Source organism: Pan paniscus, chromosome 1 (genome assembly GCF_029289425.2).
Source record: "Pan paniscus chromosome 1, NHGRI_mPanPan1-v2.0_pri, whole genome shotgun sequence".
NCBI lineage: Eukaryota > Metazoa > Chordata > Mammalia > Primates > Hominidae > Pan > Pan paniscus.
The window spans coordinates 52,596,925-52,613,831 of NC_073249.2; the positions used below are offsets into that span (position 1 = coordinate 52,596,925).

Below are 16,907 nucleotides of genomic sequence, written 5' to 3' on the forward strand. Positions count from 1 at the left end.
CAGAGCACATGCTTGGTTTGAAGGCACCTGGATGTCCAATCATCTCAGAGAAAAAGTAATCTTAGCATTTAGTTTTGTTAAGAGGACTTGCCCCAACAAAGGGATGGGACATTCACACATGTATAGAAAAACTGCTTTAAATTACCTTGCTCTAGCTGAGAATCCAAAATTGGGAGGAATGATCTCATCAGTATTTTTCCTGAGATTTCAGTCACCTTCATAGTTTCTGAGGAAAGTTTAGACAACCAGATATTTAACACCAAATAGGTGGCACCATGTCTACTAGAAAGTCCAGAAGCTGATTTCTCACCATCATCAGGATCTCAAGCCCCATGTGGGAAATATGGAGGGTGTTGTTTGAGTCAGGATAAGCCCCTGGGTGCCATCATTTCTGGTCTTTTTCTTCAGTATCTCTCTCAAGCTCCCCAGCTATCCCAGGCATTTGGTGGGCAGAAGACTGACTGTGTTTAACATCAGGCTTTGTAAGGCATGGGCAATTTTCCTTTCAGTGTCCCCCCTGTTGCAGTAAGCACACTGCTTGGGACCTGCAATGGGATGTCCCTTTTTTTTGGCTTTTGGGGGCCCAGGTGGTCCTACCTTAGATGGAGCATCTGATGAGGGCCCTTGTTGTGGTCCAGGGACTACTAGGGTCAGAGACACAGCTAACAAGTCAGCTTTTCTCTTCATTATTCCTTGTGTTTTTATTTTTCACTTTTTAAAATTGTGATCAGTAAATACATTAAAAACAAACTTCACTAATTGAGACATAAACATGTCCAAAGCCTCATCTACATTTTGTAACTTTCCCTGCATAGCTGGGGCACTTTGTTGGATAAACATCGTATTAGCTAACTTTAAATTTTCTGAGGCTTCTGAGTCAATATCCATTTATTGTCTGAAAGCTTCAAAGACTTGTTCTAAAAATTCCAAAGGCACACTCATTAGGCTTCTGCTTGATCTCCTGGACCTTACTGAGGCCGCTTTCCTTGGGCACTCCCTTGCAGAGGCTGGCCAAAATGCAGTTTTGATAGTGTTCGAGGTTAGATCTATCTCCAGTGTTTATATTCCATCCCAGGACAGAGGTGGGAACTGCAATCTGAGCAGCTGCTCTTACTGGATTACTGGGAGAGTCAGTGTGAATAAGATCAGCCTTTTCCTTAGCTTTTTCTAAAACCATTCTTTGCTTCTCTGAACTCAACAAAATATTGAGCAAATTTTAGGTATCTGCTCAGGTAGGATTGTGGGTGGCAAATACAGAGGAGAATAGATTCTCCATATGCTTTGGATCTTTTTTTTTTATCCTTTTTCTTCCATAAACTTTAGGTCTTCTCAATAAATAGGCATATTATTTTTCTAATTAAATAGGTGGGAAGTGGAGAACAGAGAATAAACCCACATAAATCCTATAGGCTGGGCTGTGGCAGCATCACCTCCTATAGGTAGTTGTTATAGGGGAAACTGCCTTTCAGAGCCAGAGTGAAATCCTGGCTAAATTGAGTCCCCTGTTAGGTATAAGTGATACTCTAGCTAAAAGGAGTCACCTGTTGGGTAGAAGAAGCAGAGATAAAGGCCGGGCACGGTGGCTCACGCTTGTAATCCCAGCACTTTGGGAGGCCAAGGGGGGGGTGGTTCACCTGAGGTCAGGAGTTCGAGACCAGGCTCGCCAATATGGTGAAACCCCATCTCTACTAAAAATACAAAAATGAGCTGGACTTGGTGGCATGTGTCTGTAGTCCCAGCTGCTCGGGAAGCTGAGGTAGGAGAATCTCTTGAACACAGGCGGTTGAGGTTGTAGTGAGCAAGATCATGCCACTGCACTCCAGCTTGAGCGACAGAGCAAGACTCCATCAAAAAAAAAAAAAATTCCTGTTGCTCTGGGTTTGTGACTTTTTGGTGGTGGGGACTCTGGCTTAGGTGCCAGTAGTACTGCTGCAGCTCCCCCATAAGTTCTTTCTCTTGTAAATCAATCCAAACAGGTTTTAATTTCTTGCTAGTTCATAATTTTTCCGTTTTTTCTACATTGATCTACTTTACCAAAGCAACATAAAACATTATACATAAGAGATTTTGTCCCATTTCTCTTCCTTCATACATAACAAATCTAGCTACAGGATGGTACTGTAAGTATGAGAACCATGCAGTGGCCACTGTTCTCCCAAACCCCGTGGATATTGAGGTCAAGCCATGTTAAAAAATAAGATAATCTTGTTTTGCTTTATGGAACGATAGACAAAGGCTTTTCAATTTTGGAAGATGCAGCCCATCAAAATTACAGTGTGGGTTACATGGGGAGAACTAAAGGACAGCCATTAGTTCATCAGAACTACTAAGCAGCTGCTAGTGCTTGTCTCTGGGTCTGCTCCAGTGGCAAGGGGGCACTAGGCTGTGAGTAAATGCCCTCGAGGAGAGTAACCTCGACCTGGCTTGCCACAAATAGTTACAAGACTGTCAGATTTGTATGCCTGCAGCACAGCAACAGAACAATACACTGAGACAGTGGGATTTGCAGCAGAGAAAGAGTAATAATCTCAAAGCCACCAGCCCACACTGGGCTGCAGGGAGGAACTGAATTAACATTTCCCATTCTGGCTGGAATTATATACATGTAACCAAACATAGATACTAGTCACCGTACTCAGAACCCAAGTATTGACCTGGCAAGGCTCAAACTTGGTTCCATTAGCCCTCATCATATTTGATCTACTCAAGCTGGAGAGGGATGACCTTCAGTCAGGAGTTCAGTGGGTGGACTCTGGGAAGGATTGAAGAGCAGACGGTTACCCTGAGTTAGACTTGCTGAGATTCCACTAGCAACTCCTTCAGGACTAAGTGAATATAAATGACCAGACAAACAAGAAGAGTTTCCTGAGTTAGTAATTTCTTCCAGTAGTAATTTCTTCAGAGAACGCCTCCACAAACATAAATACCTATAACAAGACAAACACAAACAAAAGACCTTTAAATATAAAGTTTCAGATTCCAAAATCCAAGAGCATTTCTCCCAAGCAATGCCCTCTAGTCTCCTTCCATCTGAGGGGAGGTCTCCTCAAATAAGGCCCTACCTATGACTTAGGGAGGATCAACAAGACCTCAAAATAGGTCACAAGGCCTCTAAGATGAAAAAACAAAAACAAAAACAAACAACAACAACAACAAAAAAAAAACAGAAGGAAATGGGGTGCCAGCTGCTCTGAGAAAACTCACCTGAGACTTCTTCTTAGACCACAAATGGTTTCTCTGCTGCAGACAAGTTTATGTGCTGAAAGTCAGCACTGCCCTGCCAACACAGAAGGCCCCAGCAAAGGCCCTTAGTTCATCATAGCTAAGCAGCTGCCTGGGCTTGTCTCTGGGTCAGCCCCAGTGGCATGGGGGGCACTGGACTGTAGATAAATAACCACAAGGAGAGTGACTTGCCATGATTTTTATTTATTTATTTATTTTTTGAGCCGGAGTCTCACTCTGTCTCCCTGGCTGGAGTGCAGTGGCACGACCTCAACTCACTGCAACCTCCGCCTCCCAGGTTCAAGTAATTCTCCAGCCTCAGCCTCCTGAGAAGCTGGGATTACAGGCATATGCCATCATGCATAGATACATTTTTGTATTTCTAGTAGAGACAGGGTTTCGCCATGTTAGCCAGGCTGGTCATAAATTCCTGACCTCAAGTGATCCGCCCACCTTGGCCTCCCACAGTGCTGGGATTATAGGTGTGAGCCACCATACCTGGCCACTTGCCATGAATTTTTACAAGACTGTCAGGTTTCTATGCCGGCTGCGCAGCTACAGAACAATACACCGAGACTGTGGGGTTTGCAACAGAGAAAGAACTTACTAATTGCAAGGTCACCAAGCAAGGACTTGGGAAGAATTCTCAAAACTCAAACCCATTTCATTAAGGGTTTCTGGGCAAGAGTCTTTGAAGGGTGAGGGGCTGGAAATTGAGGTCATCAATTGATTCAGGTCAGGGACTGAAATCATCAGGATATGGAAACTACAGTCCTCCCTAAGTGAGTTTCTTGCCGAGACTTTCAGAATGGCTGGCATCAGTAGTTTTGTTAGTATGCAGAACCTAAAGGAGAAACTCAAATGGAAAGATTGTCATCGCGTAGTGTCTTACATTTTATCTAAAGAACAGAAAAGGAACAAAGATTCTAGTGACAAAGATTATGTTATCCTGTACTAGTAATCAGTGACAAGCTATAAGGAAATGGGCCAGTGGGAAAGCTAGCCTAATGACTACCATGGATTGTCCAACAAGCCTAATTGAATTTCACTTTTTCCTCTTTAACTGTTTTTACAAGATTTTCTTGAAGATGTTTCCAATTTAATAGTGGAGCAAAGGCAATTCAATAAAGAAAACACAATCCTTTAAACAAGGGATACTAGAATAGTAAGGCATCCAAATGCAAAATAAAAACCCTCAACATATTTCTCATACCTCATACAAAAATTAACTCAAAACTGATCATATAACTATGTGTAAAATGTTAACTTCTAGAACTGTACATGGCCTTGGTTTAGGCCAAAGAAATTTTAGATGGTACAAAGAGCATAATCCATAAATGAAATATTTGATATACTGGATAACATCAAAATTAAATACATTTGCTCATTGAAAGAGACTGCTAAGAGAAATAAAAGTAAAGCTAGAGATGCAAGAAAAATATTTCTAAAATATTTACTCAGTGAAGGACTTGTAGCCACAATATATTAAGTTGTCTCAAAATTCAGTAAAGAATCAAACAACCCAATGAAAAATGGGCAAAAAATTTGGACTAAAGGAGGTGCTCAGCAGCATTAGTCACTAGGGAATGTGATACCATTACACGCATATTAGAATGGATAACTTAATGGAAAAACAACCACTATCTCAAAGGCTGGTGAGGTTGTAGAACAATTGGAACTCGCATACACTGAGTATGTGAAGGTAGAATATATGATCACTCAGGAAAACAGTTTGTCTATTTCTTATAAAAATAAACACACACATTCAGTATGATATTGTCTATGGGTTTGTCATAAATAGCTCTTACTATTTTGAGATATGTTTCATCCATACCTAGTTTATTGAGTGTTTTTAGCATGAAGTGGTGTTGAATTTTATCGAAAGCCTTTTCTGTATCTATTGAGATAATCATGTGGTTTTGTCATGGGTTTGATTTATGCGGTGGATTACATTTATTGATTTGCATGTTGAACCAGTTTTCATCCCAGGGATAAAGCCAGTTTGCATCCCAAGGATGATCGTGGTGGACAAGCTTTTTGATGTGCTGCTGGATTCAGTTTGCCAGTATTTTATTGAGGATTTTCGCATCGATGTTCATCAGGGATATTGGCCTAAAAGTTTCTTTTTCTGTTGTGTCTCTGTCAGGTTTTGGTATCAGGATGATGGTGGCCTCATAAAATAAGGAGGAATCCTTCTTTTTCTATTGTTTGGATTAGTTTCAGAAGGAATGGTACCAGCTCCTCTTTGTACCTCTGATAGAATTTGTCTGTGAATCCATCTGGACCTGGGCTATTGTCAGTTGGTAGGCTATTAATTACTGCTTCAGATTTAGAACTTGTGGTTGGGCTATTCAAGGATTCGACTTCCTCCTGGTTTAGTCTTGGGAGGGTGTACGTGTCCAGGAACTTATCCATTTCTTCCAGATTTTCTAGTTTATTTGTGTAGAGGTGTTTATAATATTCTCTGATGGTAGTTTGTATTTCTGTGGAATCAGTGGTGATATCCTCTTTATCATTTTTTATTGTGTCTATTTGATTCTTCTCTCTTTTTTTCTTTTTTGGTATGGCTAGTTGTCTATCTATTGTGTTAATCTTCAAAAAACCAGCTCCTGGATGCATTGATTTTTGAAGGGTTTTTCGTGTCTCTGTCTCCTTCAGGTCTGCACTGTTCTTAGTTACTTCTTATCTTCTGCTAGCTTTTGAATTTGTTTGCTCTTGCTTCTCTAGTTCTTTTAATTGTGATGTTAGGGGTCGATTTTCGAACGTTCCAACTTTCTGATGTGGCATTTAGTGCTGTAAATTGCTCTCTAAACACTGCTTTTGCTGTGTCCCAGAGATTCAGGTATGTCGTGTCTTCCTTCTCACTGGTTTCAGGGAACTTATTTACTTCTGCCTTAATTTTGTTATTTACCCATTAGTTATTCAGGAGCAGGTTGTTCAGTTTCCATGTAGTTGTGTGGTTTTGAGTAAGTTTCTTAATCCTGAGTTCTAATTTTATTGCACTGTGGTCTGAGAGAAGGTTTGTTATTATTTCCATTCTTTTGCATTTGCTGAGGAGTTTTTTACTTCCAATTAGGAGGTTGATTTTAGAATAAGTGCTATGTGGTGCTGAGAAGAATGTATATTCTGTTGATTTGGGGTGGAGAGTTCTCTAGATATCTATTAGGTCCACCTGGTCCAGAGCTGAGTCCAAGTCCTGAATATCCTTGATAATTTTCTGTCTTGTCGATCTGTCTAGTATTGATATAGTATTGGAAATTCTGGCCTGGGCAATCAGACAAAAGAAAGAAATAAAACGTATTCAAATAGGAAGAAAGGAAGTCAAATTGTCTCTGTTTGCAGATGACATGATTCTACATTTAGAAAACCTGATCGTCTCAGCCCAAAAATTCCTTAAGTTCTTAAGCAACTTCAGCAAAGTCTCAGGACACAAAATCAATGTGCAAAAATCACGAGCATTCCTATACACCAATAATAGACAAACAGAGAGTCAAATCATGAGTGAATTTCCATTCACAATTGTTACAAAGAAAATAAAATACCAAGGAATACAACTTACACAGGATGTGAAGGACCTCTCCAAGGGGGACTACAAACCACTGATCAAGGAAATTAGAGAGGACACAAACAAATGAGAAAACATTCCATTCTCATGGATAGCAAAAATCAATATCGTGAAAATGGCTATACTGCCCAAAGTAATTTATAAATTCAAAGCTATTCCCATCAAGGTATCATTAACTTTCTTCACAGAACTAGAAGGAACTACTTTAAATTTCATATGGAACCAAAAAAGATCCCATATAGCCAAGACAATCCTAAGCAAAAAGCACAAAGCTGAAAACATCATGCTACCTGGCTTCAAACTATACTACAAGGCTACAGTAACTAAAACAGCATGGTACTGGTACCAAAACAAATGTATAGACCAATGGAACAGAACAGAGGCCTCAGAAATAACACCACACATCTACAACGATCTGAACTTTGACAAACCTGACAAAAACAAGCCATGTTGAAGGGATTCCCTGTTGGATAAATGGTGTTAGGAAAATTGGCTAGCCATATGCAGAAAATTGAAACTGGGCCCCTTCCTTACACCTAATACAAAAATTAACACGAGATGGTTTTAAGACCTAAAACCATAAAACCCCTAGAAGAAAACCTAGGCAGTACCATTCAGGACATAGGCACAGGCAAAGACTTCATGACTAAAACACCAAAAGCAATTGCTGCACAAGCCAAAATTGACAAATAGGATCTAATTAAACTAAAGAACTTCTGCACAGCACACACACACACAAAAAAACAAAAAACCATCATCAGAGTGAATGGGCAATCTACAGGATGGGAGAAAATTTTTGCAATCTATCCATCTGACAAAGGGCTAATATCCAGAATCTACAAGGACCTTAAACAGATTTATAAGAAAAAAACAACCCCATCAAAAAGTAGTCAAGGATATGAACAGATAGTTCTCAAAAGAAGACATTTATGCAGCCAACAAATACATGAAAAAGAGCTCATCATCACTGGTCATTAGAGAAATGCAAATCAAAACCACAATGAGATACCATCTCACACTAGTTAGAATGGTGATTGTAAAAACGTCTGTAAACAACACATGCTGTCGAGGGTGTGGAGAGATAGGAATACTTTTACACTGTCTGTGGGAGTGCAAATTAGTTCAACCATTGTGGAAGACAGAGTGGCAATTCCTCAAGCATCCAGAACCAGAAATACCATTTGACCCACCAATCCCGTTACTGAATATATACACAAAGTGTTATAAATCATTCTACTATAAAGATACATGCACGCATGTTTATTGCAGCACTATTTACAACAGCAAAGACTTGGAACCAACCTAAATGCCCATCAATGATAGACTGGATAAAGAAAATGTGGCAAATATACACCATAGAATACCATGCAGCCATAAAAAAGAATGAGTTCACGTCCCTTGCAGGGCATGGATGAAGCTGGAAACCATCATCTTCAGCACACTAACACAGGAACAGAAAGCCAAATGCTGCATGTTCTCACTCATAAGGGGGAGTTGAACAATGAGAACACATGGACACAGGGAGAAGAACATCACACACTGGGGCCTATTGGGACATGGGAGGCAAGGGGAGAGATAACAGTAGGACAAATAGCTAATGCATGCGGAGCTTACAACCTAGATTACGGGTTGATGGGTGCCGCAAACCACTATGGCACATGTATATATACCTATGTAACAAATCTGCAGATTCTGCACATATAAACCAGAACTTAAAGTATAGTAATAAAAAAAGCACACACAGAGACATACCATCTATCCAACAAAGCCACTCCTAGATATGAAGCCATGAGGAATAAATTTGTGTTTATATAAAAACTGTAGGTGAATATTTTTCTTACCAGCATGATTCACAAATGCCAAAAACTATGCAAATGCCTTTCAACAAGTGAATGGGTTAACAGTCTGTGACCTATGATACAATGGAATAATACTTAGCAATAAAAAAAAATATTCTGGGTAGTGTGATGAAATCCTTTGCCATTCAACTCTATCCTGCCCAGAGCATGAATCCTCCCTTTGTCTAGTGTAGACACAGTTTATACTTCCCACCTGTTAGTCACTTAGTAGTCTTCACAGTTATCAGATGGAAAAATGTAGCTTACTTGGGTTTTATAGTATTAACTGTTTCAGGCATCTACTGGGGGGCTTGGAACATACCCCACGTGGATAAGAGAGACTAATGCAGCTTTTGTCTCCCACAGATAAGGACAGACTACTCTAACTTCAGAAGAATCATTCAGAAGGCACCAGTATTTCAAGTTTTACAAGTCCAGAAAAATTGATATTCTGTGATGTATTTGGCAAATGTTTTCTTTAAATGACTATTTTAAAGGAAACCACAGCCAGTTTGCACTCATGCAGGACACACTCCAATATATGTCTACTGTACTCGCTCAAGTATATTTAAATTTTTCTGCTTATTTTCACAACATGGTTATGAGGAATTTAGATTTTATTAAGTTGAAAAGTACTGTGATTCACTGACAATTGACTGTACATTGAAAATACAATGTTGATATCGCAATCTGAAGATGAAGCTAAGACTTGTTAATTATATGACCACCATAAAGTAGCTAAATAACTTGACTAAAGTACAGGGTCTAGCATGAAGAGTAAAACAGTAACATTCTCAAGAATAACTTGAGCCAGGCACACTTGGGATAGTGAAAGAAATAAAGAAAGGAAAGGAAGGAAGAAAGGAAGAGAATGGAAAGAAAAGAAAAAAAAGAAAGAAAGGAATGAAGGAAGGAAGGAAAGACAGAAAGAAAGACAGAAAGAAAGAAAAGAAAGGAAAGAAAGGAAAAGAAAGAAAGAAAGAAAGAAAGAAAGAAAGAAAATAAGTAGTTGATTCTTCAAACAACTCCAAATCCAAAACAAGAGGCATAAACCTTGATTGAGTTGTTTGATATCAGGAGAAATTGCATATTCAATCAAAGCATATTATTAGCCAGAAGAAAGAAAAAAGAAAGGAAGGAAGGAGAAAGAAAGAAAGAAGAAAGAGAAAGAAAGAAAAGAATGGAAAGGAAAGGAAAGGGGAAAAAAGTAGTTCACTCTTAACAGCAGAAAGAAAGAAAGAGAAAAAACAAAAGAAAGAAAGAAAGGAAAGAAAGGAAGAGAAAAAAGAGAACAAAAAGGAAGAAAGAAAAAAAGAAAGAGAGAGGAAGAGAGAGAAAGAAAGAAAAAGAAAGAAGGAAAGAAAGAGAGAAGGAAGGAAAGAAGGAAGGAAGAAAAGAAAGGAAGGAAGGAAGGAAAGAAAGAAAAAAGAAAGAAAGAAAAAGAAGAGGGAAGGGGAGGGGAGGGGACACACTGTGAAAGAGAAAAAGAAGATAGGAGGGGAAGGGAGGGGACAAAATATACAATATAGCATATACTGTATGAGAAAGGTACTATAAAAATTGTTAGGGAAATGTTGAGTTTGCCATATTTTATTTAAAAATAAAATATAGCTATTATCATGAATAAAATCAACACACAGTTTTAAAATATGAAAAAAGGTAACGTAACTTTTTACAATAAAGAATAGTATAATGGCTCTGTGTTTTTGAAGTATTCCTTTAAATAGAAACAAAAAATATTCATCATAAGAAAAGATTGATGATTATTTAGTAAAACGAGCAACTTATATTCATAATACACAAAAAAGGAAAGAAAAATACTAGCCACAAAAAAGAATGCATTTGGATTACATATAATTAAAAGAGATTTTATATTCAGAATTAGTAAGATGATTCCAACTAATAAATACCAAAACTCCCAAAAAGGTAAGTCAAAAAACCTGCATTTTCAAAGATTAGAACAATCAAATACCAATTAAACTGTGAATATATATTCCAAACCCAATTAGTAATAAAGGAAATGCAAATTTACACTACAATGGTAAAACATTTTATAGCCACTCAATTTGTAAATATTAAAATGTGACATCACCAATCATTAACATGTAAAACACCTAAGTAAGAAGGAACTGTTGATATAAATGTGTATTGGAATAAATAATATAGGAAACCTTCTAGAGTCGAATATGCACAATATCCCAGAAAATCCATTTGTACTTACATATAATAGAGAAAGTTAGATAACTTTATTGTAAAAGTGACCTATGACTGTTTGAATGTATGAATGACATTATTGGCTATCATTGTGCTCACTTTCTATTTTAAACTATAAATGTATAATTATTTTGAGTCAAATGATTGATTCCAAAGTACATATTAATATTGATACACGAGTTAAGAAGAAATTATTTAGGCAGATAATGAGGGTACAGGAGTCGTTGTTAAAGTTTTCCTTTTAATAATAGGAGCCCCCAAATCATTTCTTTTTCTAACAAAGTGGAACCTGTAAAACAGAGATGTAAACATAGACAAGCAAGTTGGAAGCTTGCAAGGTGAATGGCAGCAGTTGTGCCAATAGGAAAAGGCTACCTGGGACTAGGCATGTTCATATGGCAACTCCATCTTCCCTTCTCTTTGCCAGCCACGTGTACATTAAGGAAAAGGCAACATGGCGCTGGCCAGACAAAGATCCCATTTGCATAATAAGATTAGGGTGGGGAGGCCAGCTTCCTAGCACATTATATAAATGTCACACCTGGTCCAATCAATCTTTGGGCCCTATGTAAATCAGACACTGCTTCCTCAAGCCTGTTTATAAAATCCAGTGCACCCCAGCCGGGGCCAGAATTCACTTTTGGGTGCCCCTCTCTCTCACAAGAGACAGAGCTGTTCTCCTTTCTCTTTCTTTTGCCTATTAAACCTGCGATCCTACGCTCACTCCTTGTGTGTGTCCATGTCCTTAATCTTCTCAGTGCCAGATGAGAAACCTCGGGTATTTACTCCAGACAATGATGCCATTTCAATATGTCTTAATTTAACCAACAAGTATTGTTTTCAAACTCTTTTACTGTATTCTTGACTAATGCCCAATAATAGGAGCATTTATTTTACTATGAACTTATCAAGAAATGTGTATATTTGTTTATACAGAATTGAAAAAATAAAACTAAATAGGTCCGATGGCGAAACAAGTTGACATAAATATTTTGCCGCAGTTAATATAGATGAGTCTTAGCATGTCATCTGTGTTACTTAGAAAGACATGAACTTGCTGGGATCTCAGAGTAGTGTACTTAGTGACACGGATGCATCTGCAAGGAGGAGACCAGCCATTCTCCATACACGTAACTGTGGTCTGATCATTTGGAAGACCATAGCCAGGAAGGAAGGCAACTTCTATAGAGTTACCCTGTACAAACTTTCTTCCGTAATTTTCATCATGTCCATTTTCCAAATAAGGAAAATAACGTTTTCCTAAGGACGATAACAATGATAAATGAATAAAGTAAATGAGACACAAAAATGTGCTCAAAATAGTATATTACAATTATTTTTAAAATATTTAAATAAGATTGCATAAACATCCAAAAACAATGTATAACTGAATGTGAACTAAAATTACTAACAAAGGTTTGTACAAAAAGAAATATCAATATTTAATACTACTTAAGTTTTTATAATTAAAATATGTATCAATTATGTAGATATTCTCATAAAGTCTCTATATTTATTTCTCGTGATTTTCAAGAACTCATAATAGAAAAGATCTATTTTGGTCATTTTGCTTGAACAACTCTTTTCTTGGCCCTATTTCTGTTATATAAGTCAAGTGTAATCACTTATGTGCTCTCCTCTCTTCAATCTTTGAAAGTTTTATACATATATGGCTGTCCAGAGGTTTACTTACTGAGACATGGTACTGCTGGCGACCATCCATCTTGTGTGCAATAAATGTAATCCTAGTAACTTCCTGAAGGAGTCTCAAAAGATTCATCACAGTAATAGGAGTAAGATTTTTCTACAGCTACTGGAAAGTATGGTCTACACATACTTTCATAATATAGACCTCCATGTTTAATGTCTGGAAAATCACAAGATTTCACTTGCAATAAAAAACAAAAAAAAGTATGAATACTTTTTACTGTAATAAATAATCATATTAGAGATAAATTTTTTTATCACTGAATTATATTCTCTTCTTAGAATAATTACACATTCCATTAAGGTTTCTAGGTCAAAACAAATGATAGAACTCAGATGACTAAGATATGTGACGAGAAGGTCTTTGCTAATGAAGATGAGATTATGTCTTGTGGATCACGTGATGCATAAATTTGTAGGAAGGCTCTCTAGAAGGAAAAACGTACAAACCTATTTAATGTATTCCCCTTGAGTACCTATACCCTACCTCTGGCTAATTAAATGAGCTTTTTGGTTGAGAAATATGCCAATTTTATCACTTAGCTCAGGTATTCCTTTTTTTTTTCTTTTCTACTGTCATCAGTAAACAGAGCCCTGTATTTTCTTCTCAGAAAAATTCAATGTAAGGAGGTAGTATTTTGAGAGATTTAAGGTTTTTATTGTTTTGGATTAAATTCATGGGCTGTGCACGGTGGCTCATGCCTATAATCCCAGCACTTTGGGAGGTTGAGGCAGGCAGATCACTTGAGGTCAGGACTTCGAGACCAGCCTGGCCAACATGATGAAACCCGTTTCTACTAAAAATACAAAAAAAATTAGCTGGGCCTGGTGGTGCGCCCTGGTAATTCCAGCTACTTAGGAGGCAGAGGCAGGAGAATCGCTTGAACCCAGGAGGCAGAGTTTGCAGTGAATTGAGATTGCGCCATTCCACTCCAGTCTGGGTGACAGAGCGAGACTCCATCTCAAAAAATAAAAATAAAAATAAAAAACAAATAAATTCACTAGGCTCTTTTCTAATTACTGGACAATATAAACATATTGAGGAACACAAAAATTTTTCTTTGATAATACTGCACAGAAAAATAACACAGCTAATTCACGCCTCAAAGAAGTCACTGAGCCAAGATTTCCAGTGTTTATTAAACCACAGAAATAGACTAGGAATATTTCTTAATATCCAAATAGTTAAGATTATGATAAACTTTTTTTGTTGATTCGTAATTTTGTTCATTCCACTTTCCTGTGTGCAAGAGAAACCTGCTTGTGGGCTGAAAGTGACTAGACCACTTTCAGCAGGCACACAGGCACCGTGCTTGCCTTGCAAGGGAGTATAGATCCATCCTAGGAGACAAGTGGCCCCAGTGCTTGGGCACAGATGTAGAGAGGGGGACATCTCCCCTGCACCCAATTCTGTGGACATAGCTGTGGTCATTCGCAAAGGAGACTGGTGCAGACACACCAGAGGACAGACATTCTAGGGGGATTAGGGGTGGCTGCAACCCCAGTGGTGAGGTGCCCAATTGAGCCAGGCTTGCGTGAAAGACAAGGCCCTACCTCCTCTTTACACAGAACAGCAGTGTTCCTGTAGGAGAGAGCAGGAGAGCTGAAATGTGTGTTTTGAGCTGAGGGAGGCGGCTCCACATGGAAGAAATTTGACAGGGAACTGCAAGGCAAACGCATTTCATAGATGTCATCTACACAGCCTGGAGAAAGAAAGTGGTGACTCTTTAACCTCATTAACTTCTGTCTAACATATTTTTCTTAACAGTGCTTACAAGTGAAGATATCTGAATTGTGTAGTGAAATATATTTTCCAAGGAACTGCTTCTGAGCTCATCAGCAATTAAAACAAAAATAAATTATAAAATCAACTCAAAAGATAACTGCAGTTTTTAAAATAGAGTGTAATAAAAACAAGGTTTGTATGTATAATTTTGAATCATACAACTTAAAACGTGGAGGGCTCAGAAGAGATCAACTCTTCTACCCCCACCCCCGACATATGGCAATATCCGTATAGGTCACACTTTTAGAAAATCACTTGACCTCTGATTCGATGTTGGATAATACTGTTACCTGCTTCACTGACTGTGACAGTCCTCATCAAAAGCTAACTTAATCCCCCTCATAAATGTTTTGAAATATCTCAAGACAGTTATTGTAATGCTATAACTCTATCTTTTTGCATGCTTCTTATGCTATAATTTCTTTAACTCTTCAACTATCTATATATTCTCTTCTATGACATGATAGTTGGAAACCAATCATTTTAAAACGTGGTAGGCTAAGTCTGTAATATTATTACAGACATGATATTTGGTGGGCAAACCACACAGTTGAGAGTACTTTGTTGACACTGAAAAACATCATTTCCTCATGAAGCCTAAAAGAGATAGATGTTCTCCTCAGTACCACCATTGTCTATTAATATTAAGGTTATTAATGAAAATCTTCATTTTCCTCCACTTAATTTACTTTAGAAGCTAAATACAAATGTTGTTTCCACTAGGTAAATCTGCCAACAAAAAAAAATTCTTTTTTGACTTGAATGCTGCATGAATGATTTATCTGTTCTTAACAGATAAATAAAAAAGACTTTTTTTTTTTTTTTTTTTTGAGACAGAGTCTTGCTCAGTCGCCCAGGCTGGAGTGCAGTGGCTCGATCTCCGCTCACTGCAAGCTCTGCCTCCTGGATTCACGCAATTCTCCAGCCTTAGCCTCTCGAGTAGCTGGGACTACAGGCACCCGCCACCATGCCCAGCTAATTTTTTTTGTATATTTTTTAGTAGAGACGGGGTTTCACCACGTTAGCCAGGATAGTCTCAATCTCCTGACCTCGTGATCCGCCCTCCTCAGCCTCCCAAAGTGTTGGGATTACAGGCGTGAGCCACCGTGCCTGGCCCAAAAGACATTTTTGAAGGAAGTTAAAATTTTAATTAAAAACATGTTGCTGATTTCTTTTGCTTTGAAGATTAGTTATCTTGAGATAAATGGTATAGAGTAATATTCTTTGAATGTATATATGAATTTCAATATAGACATAGGTTTGCTGTAATAGCTATTTTCTCTGAGTCAGCTGTAAAAATATTCCATGCTCTATTTATTCGTAATATAGTAATTATTGACAGAACATTTTTTGGGGGAAATTCATGTCAATCATTCTCATTACCTCTCTCAATAATAACTGAACTTCTGCAATTGTGGTGTTCCCTTTCACTCAATTTTTTTCTATCAAAACAAACAAACAAATAAACACAACAGGCACAAAAAAACCCTGGCAATAACCTTTGATATCATCGTCTCTCAACCAAATTCTTCTGGGATTACAGCAACCGTAACTAGTTTCCTGATCCTGACCTCTCATCTTTATAATCTATTTTCCTGTGTATAAATTAATGACCTTTCATCTGGTCATTTTATTTCTCCACTTAAAATCTTTAATGGAACTCAAGTCAGCTAACAGGACAAGAAGCTCATCTCACTTTCTCTACTTCTACTAACATAGTATGGTCTCTTCAGCAATTCTGGAGGTTTTATCAGCATTAATTTAAACTGAACTTATCTACAACTATACCAAGTTAAGCTCAAGCTGTCAGTTTAGGGTGCACACATCAGCAATGATTGTGTTTTGGAAAAGAGAGACAAGAAATATGACTGTAGCATAAAAAAATCTGAAATGTAGCAAATTATCTCCAGATATAAAACATTTTGTTTAGTTTTGTGGCATTTTGTTTGTATGCGATGGCATGCATTCTAACCATAGTTAGAATTCATGTATCAGATGAGACATATTATTGACATAAAAAATAGGTGCATAGACGAATGTACAAATATATATATATATATTCTTATATTCTATAGGTATATATACCTATAGAATGTTGAACAACACCACAATTTAAATAGCATATAATTTATGTTTCTTCTATAATTATGGAACAAGTGATAGAAAATAGTATTTACATTCTATTTGTTATGAGAACTTAAGAATATAACTAAAGAAAAATATTTAAGTTTAAATCATCATAAATCAGAGAGAACGGGAAGGAAGCTAGTGGCACAACAGCTTTAGTGTGCAGATGAGAAGACTAAGTTCAGAGATGTGACATCTTTACTTTGAGGGAAGCGTTTGCTAGTTACAGAACTGGCCCTAGAGGCTTGCTAGGTGACGCATGACAGTTTGTCTGACCCAGCCCCTCAAGCATGGCTGCACAGTTTTCTGCTGTCTCCTCCGTATTGGAAAATTGAAACTTCCGTGCCCTGTGTAACCTCCTGAGATACTCTTACATTTTCTTATGATTGCAGGATATTTAGTCCGAGGAAGAAAGGGACATTAATTAAAGGAAATCATTTAAATCTTT

General features: G+C 37.7%; 1 protein-coding gene across 1 annotated transcript in view; it reads right to left on the reverse strand.

The window, feature by feature from the left end:
- The window catches only part of LOC117975341 (complement factor H-related protein 3), a 34,697-nt gene that overhangs the window by 14,659 nt on the left and 3,131 nt on the right, over positions 1-16,907 (reverse strand). The window contains 2 exon segments of the mRNA XM_034935146.1: positions 11,927-12,099; positions 12,533-12,727. Coding sequence (XP_034791037.1) covers positions 11,927-12,099; positions 12,533-12,727 — 368 coding nt within the window.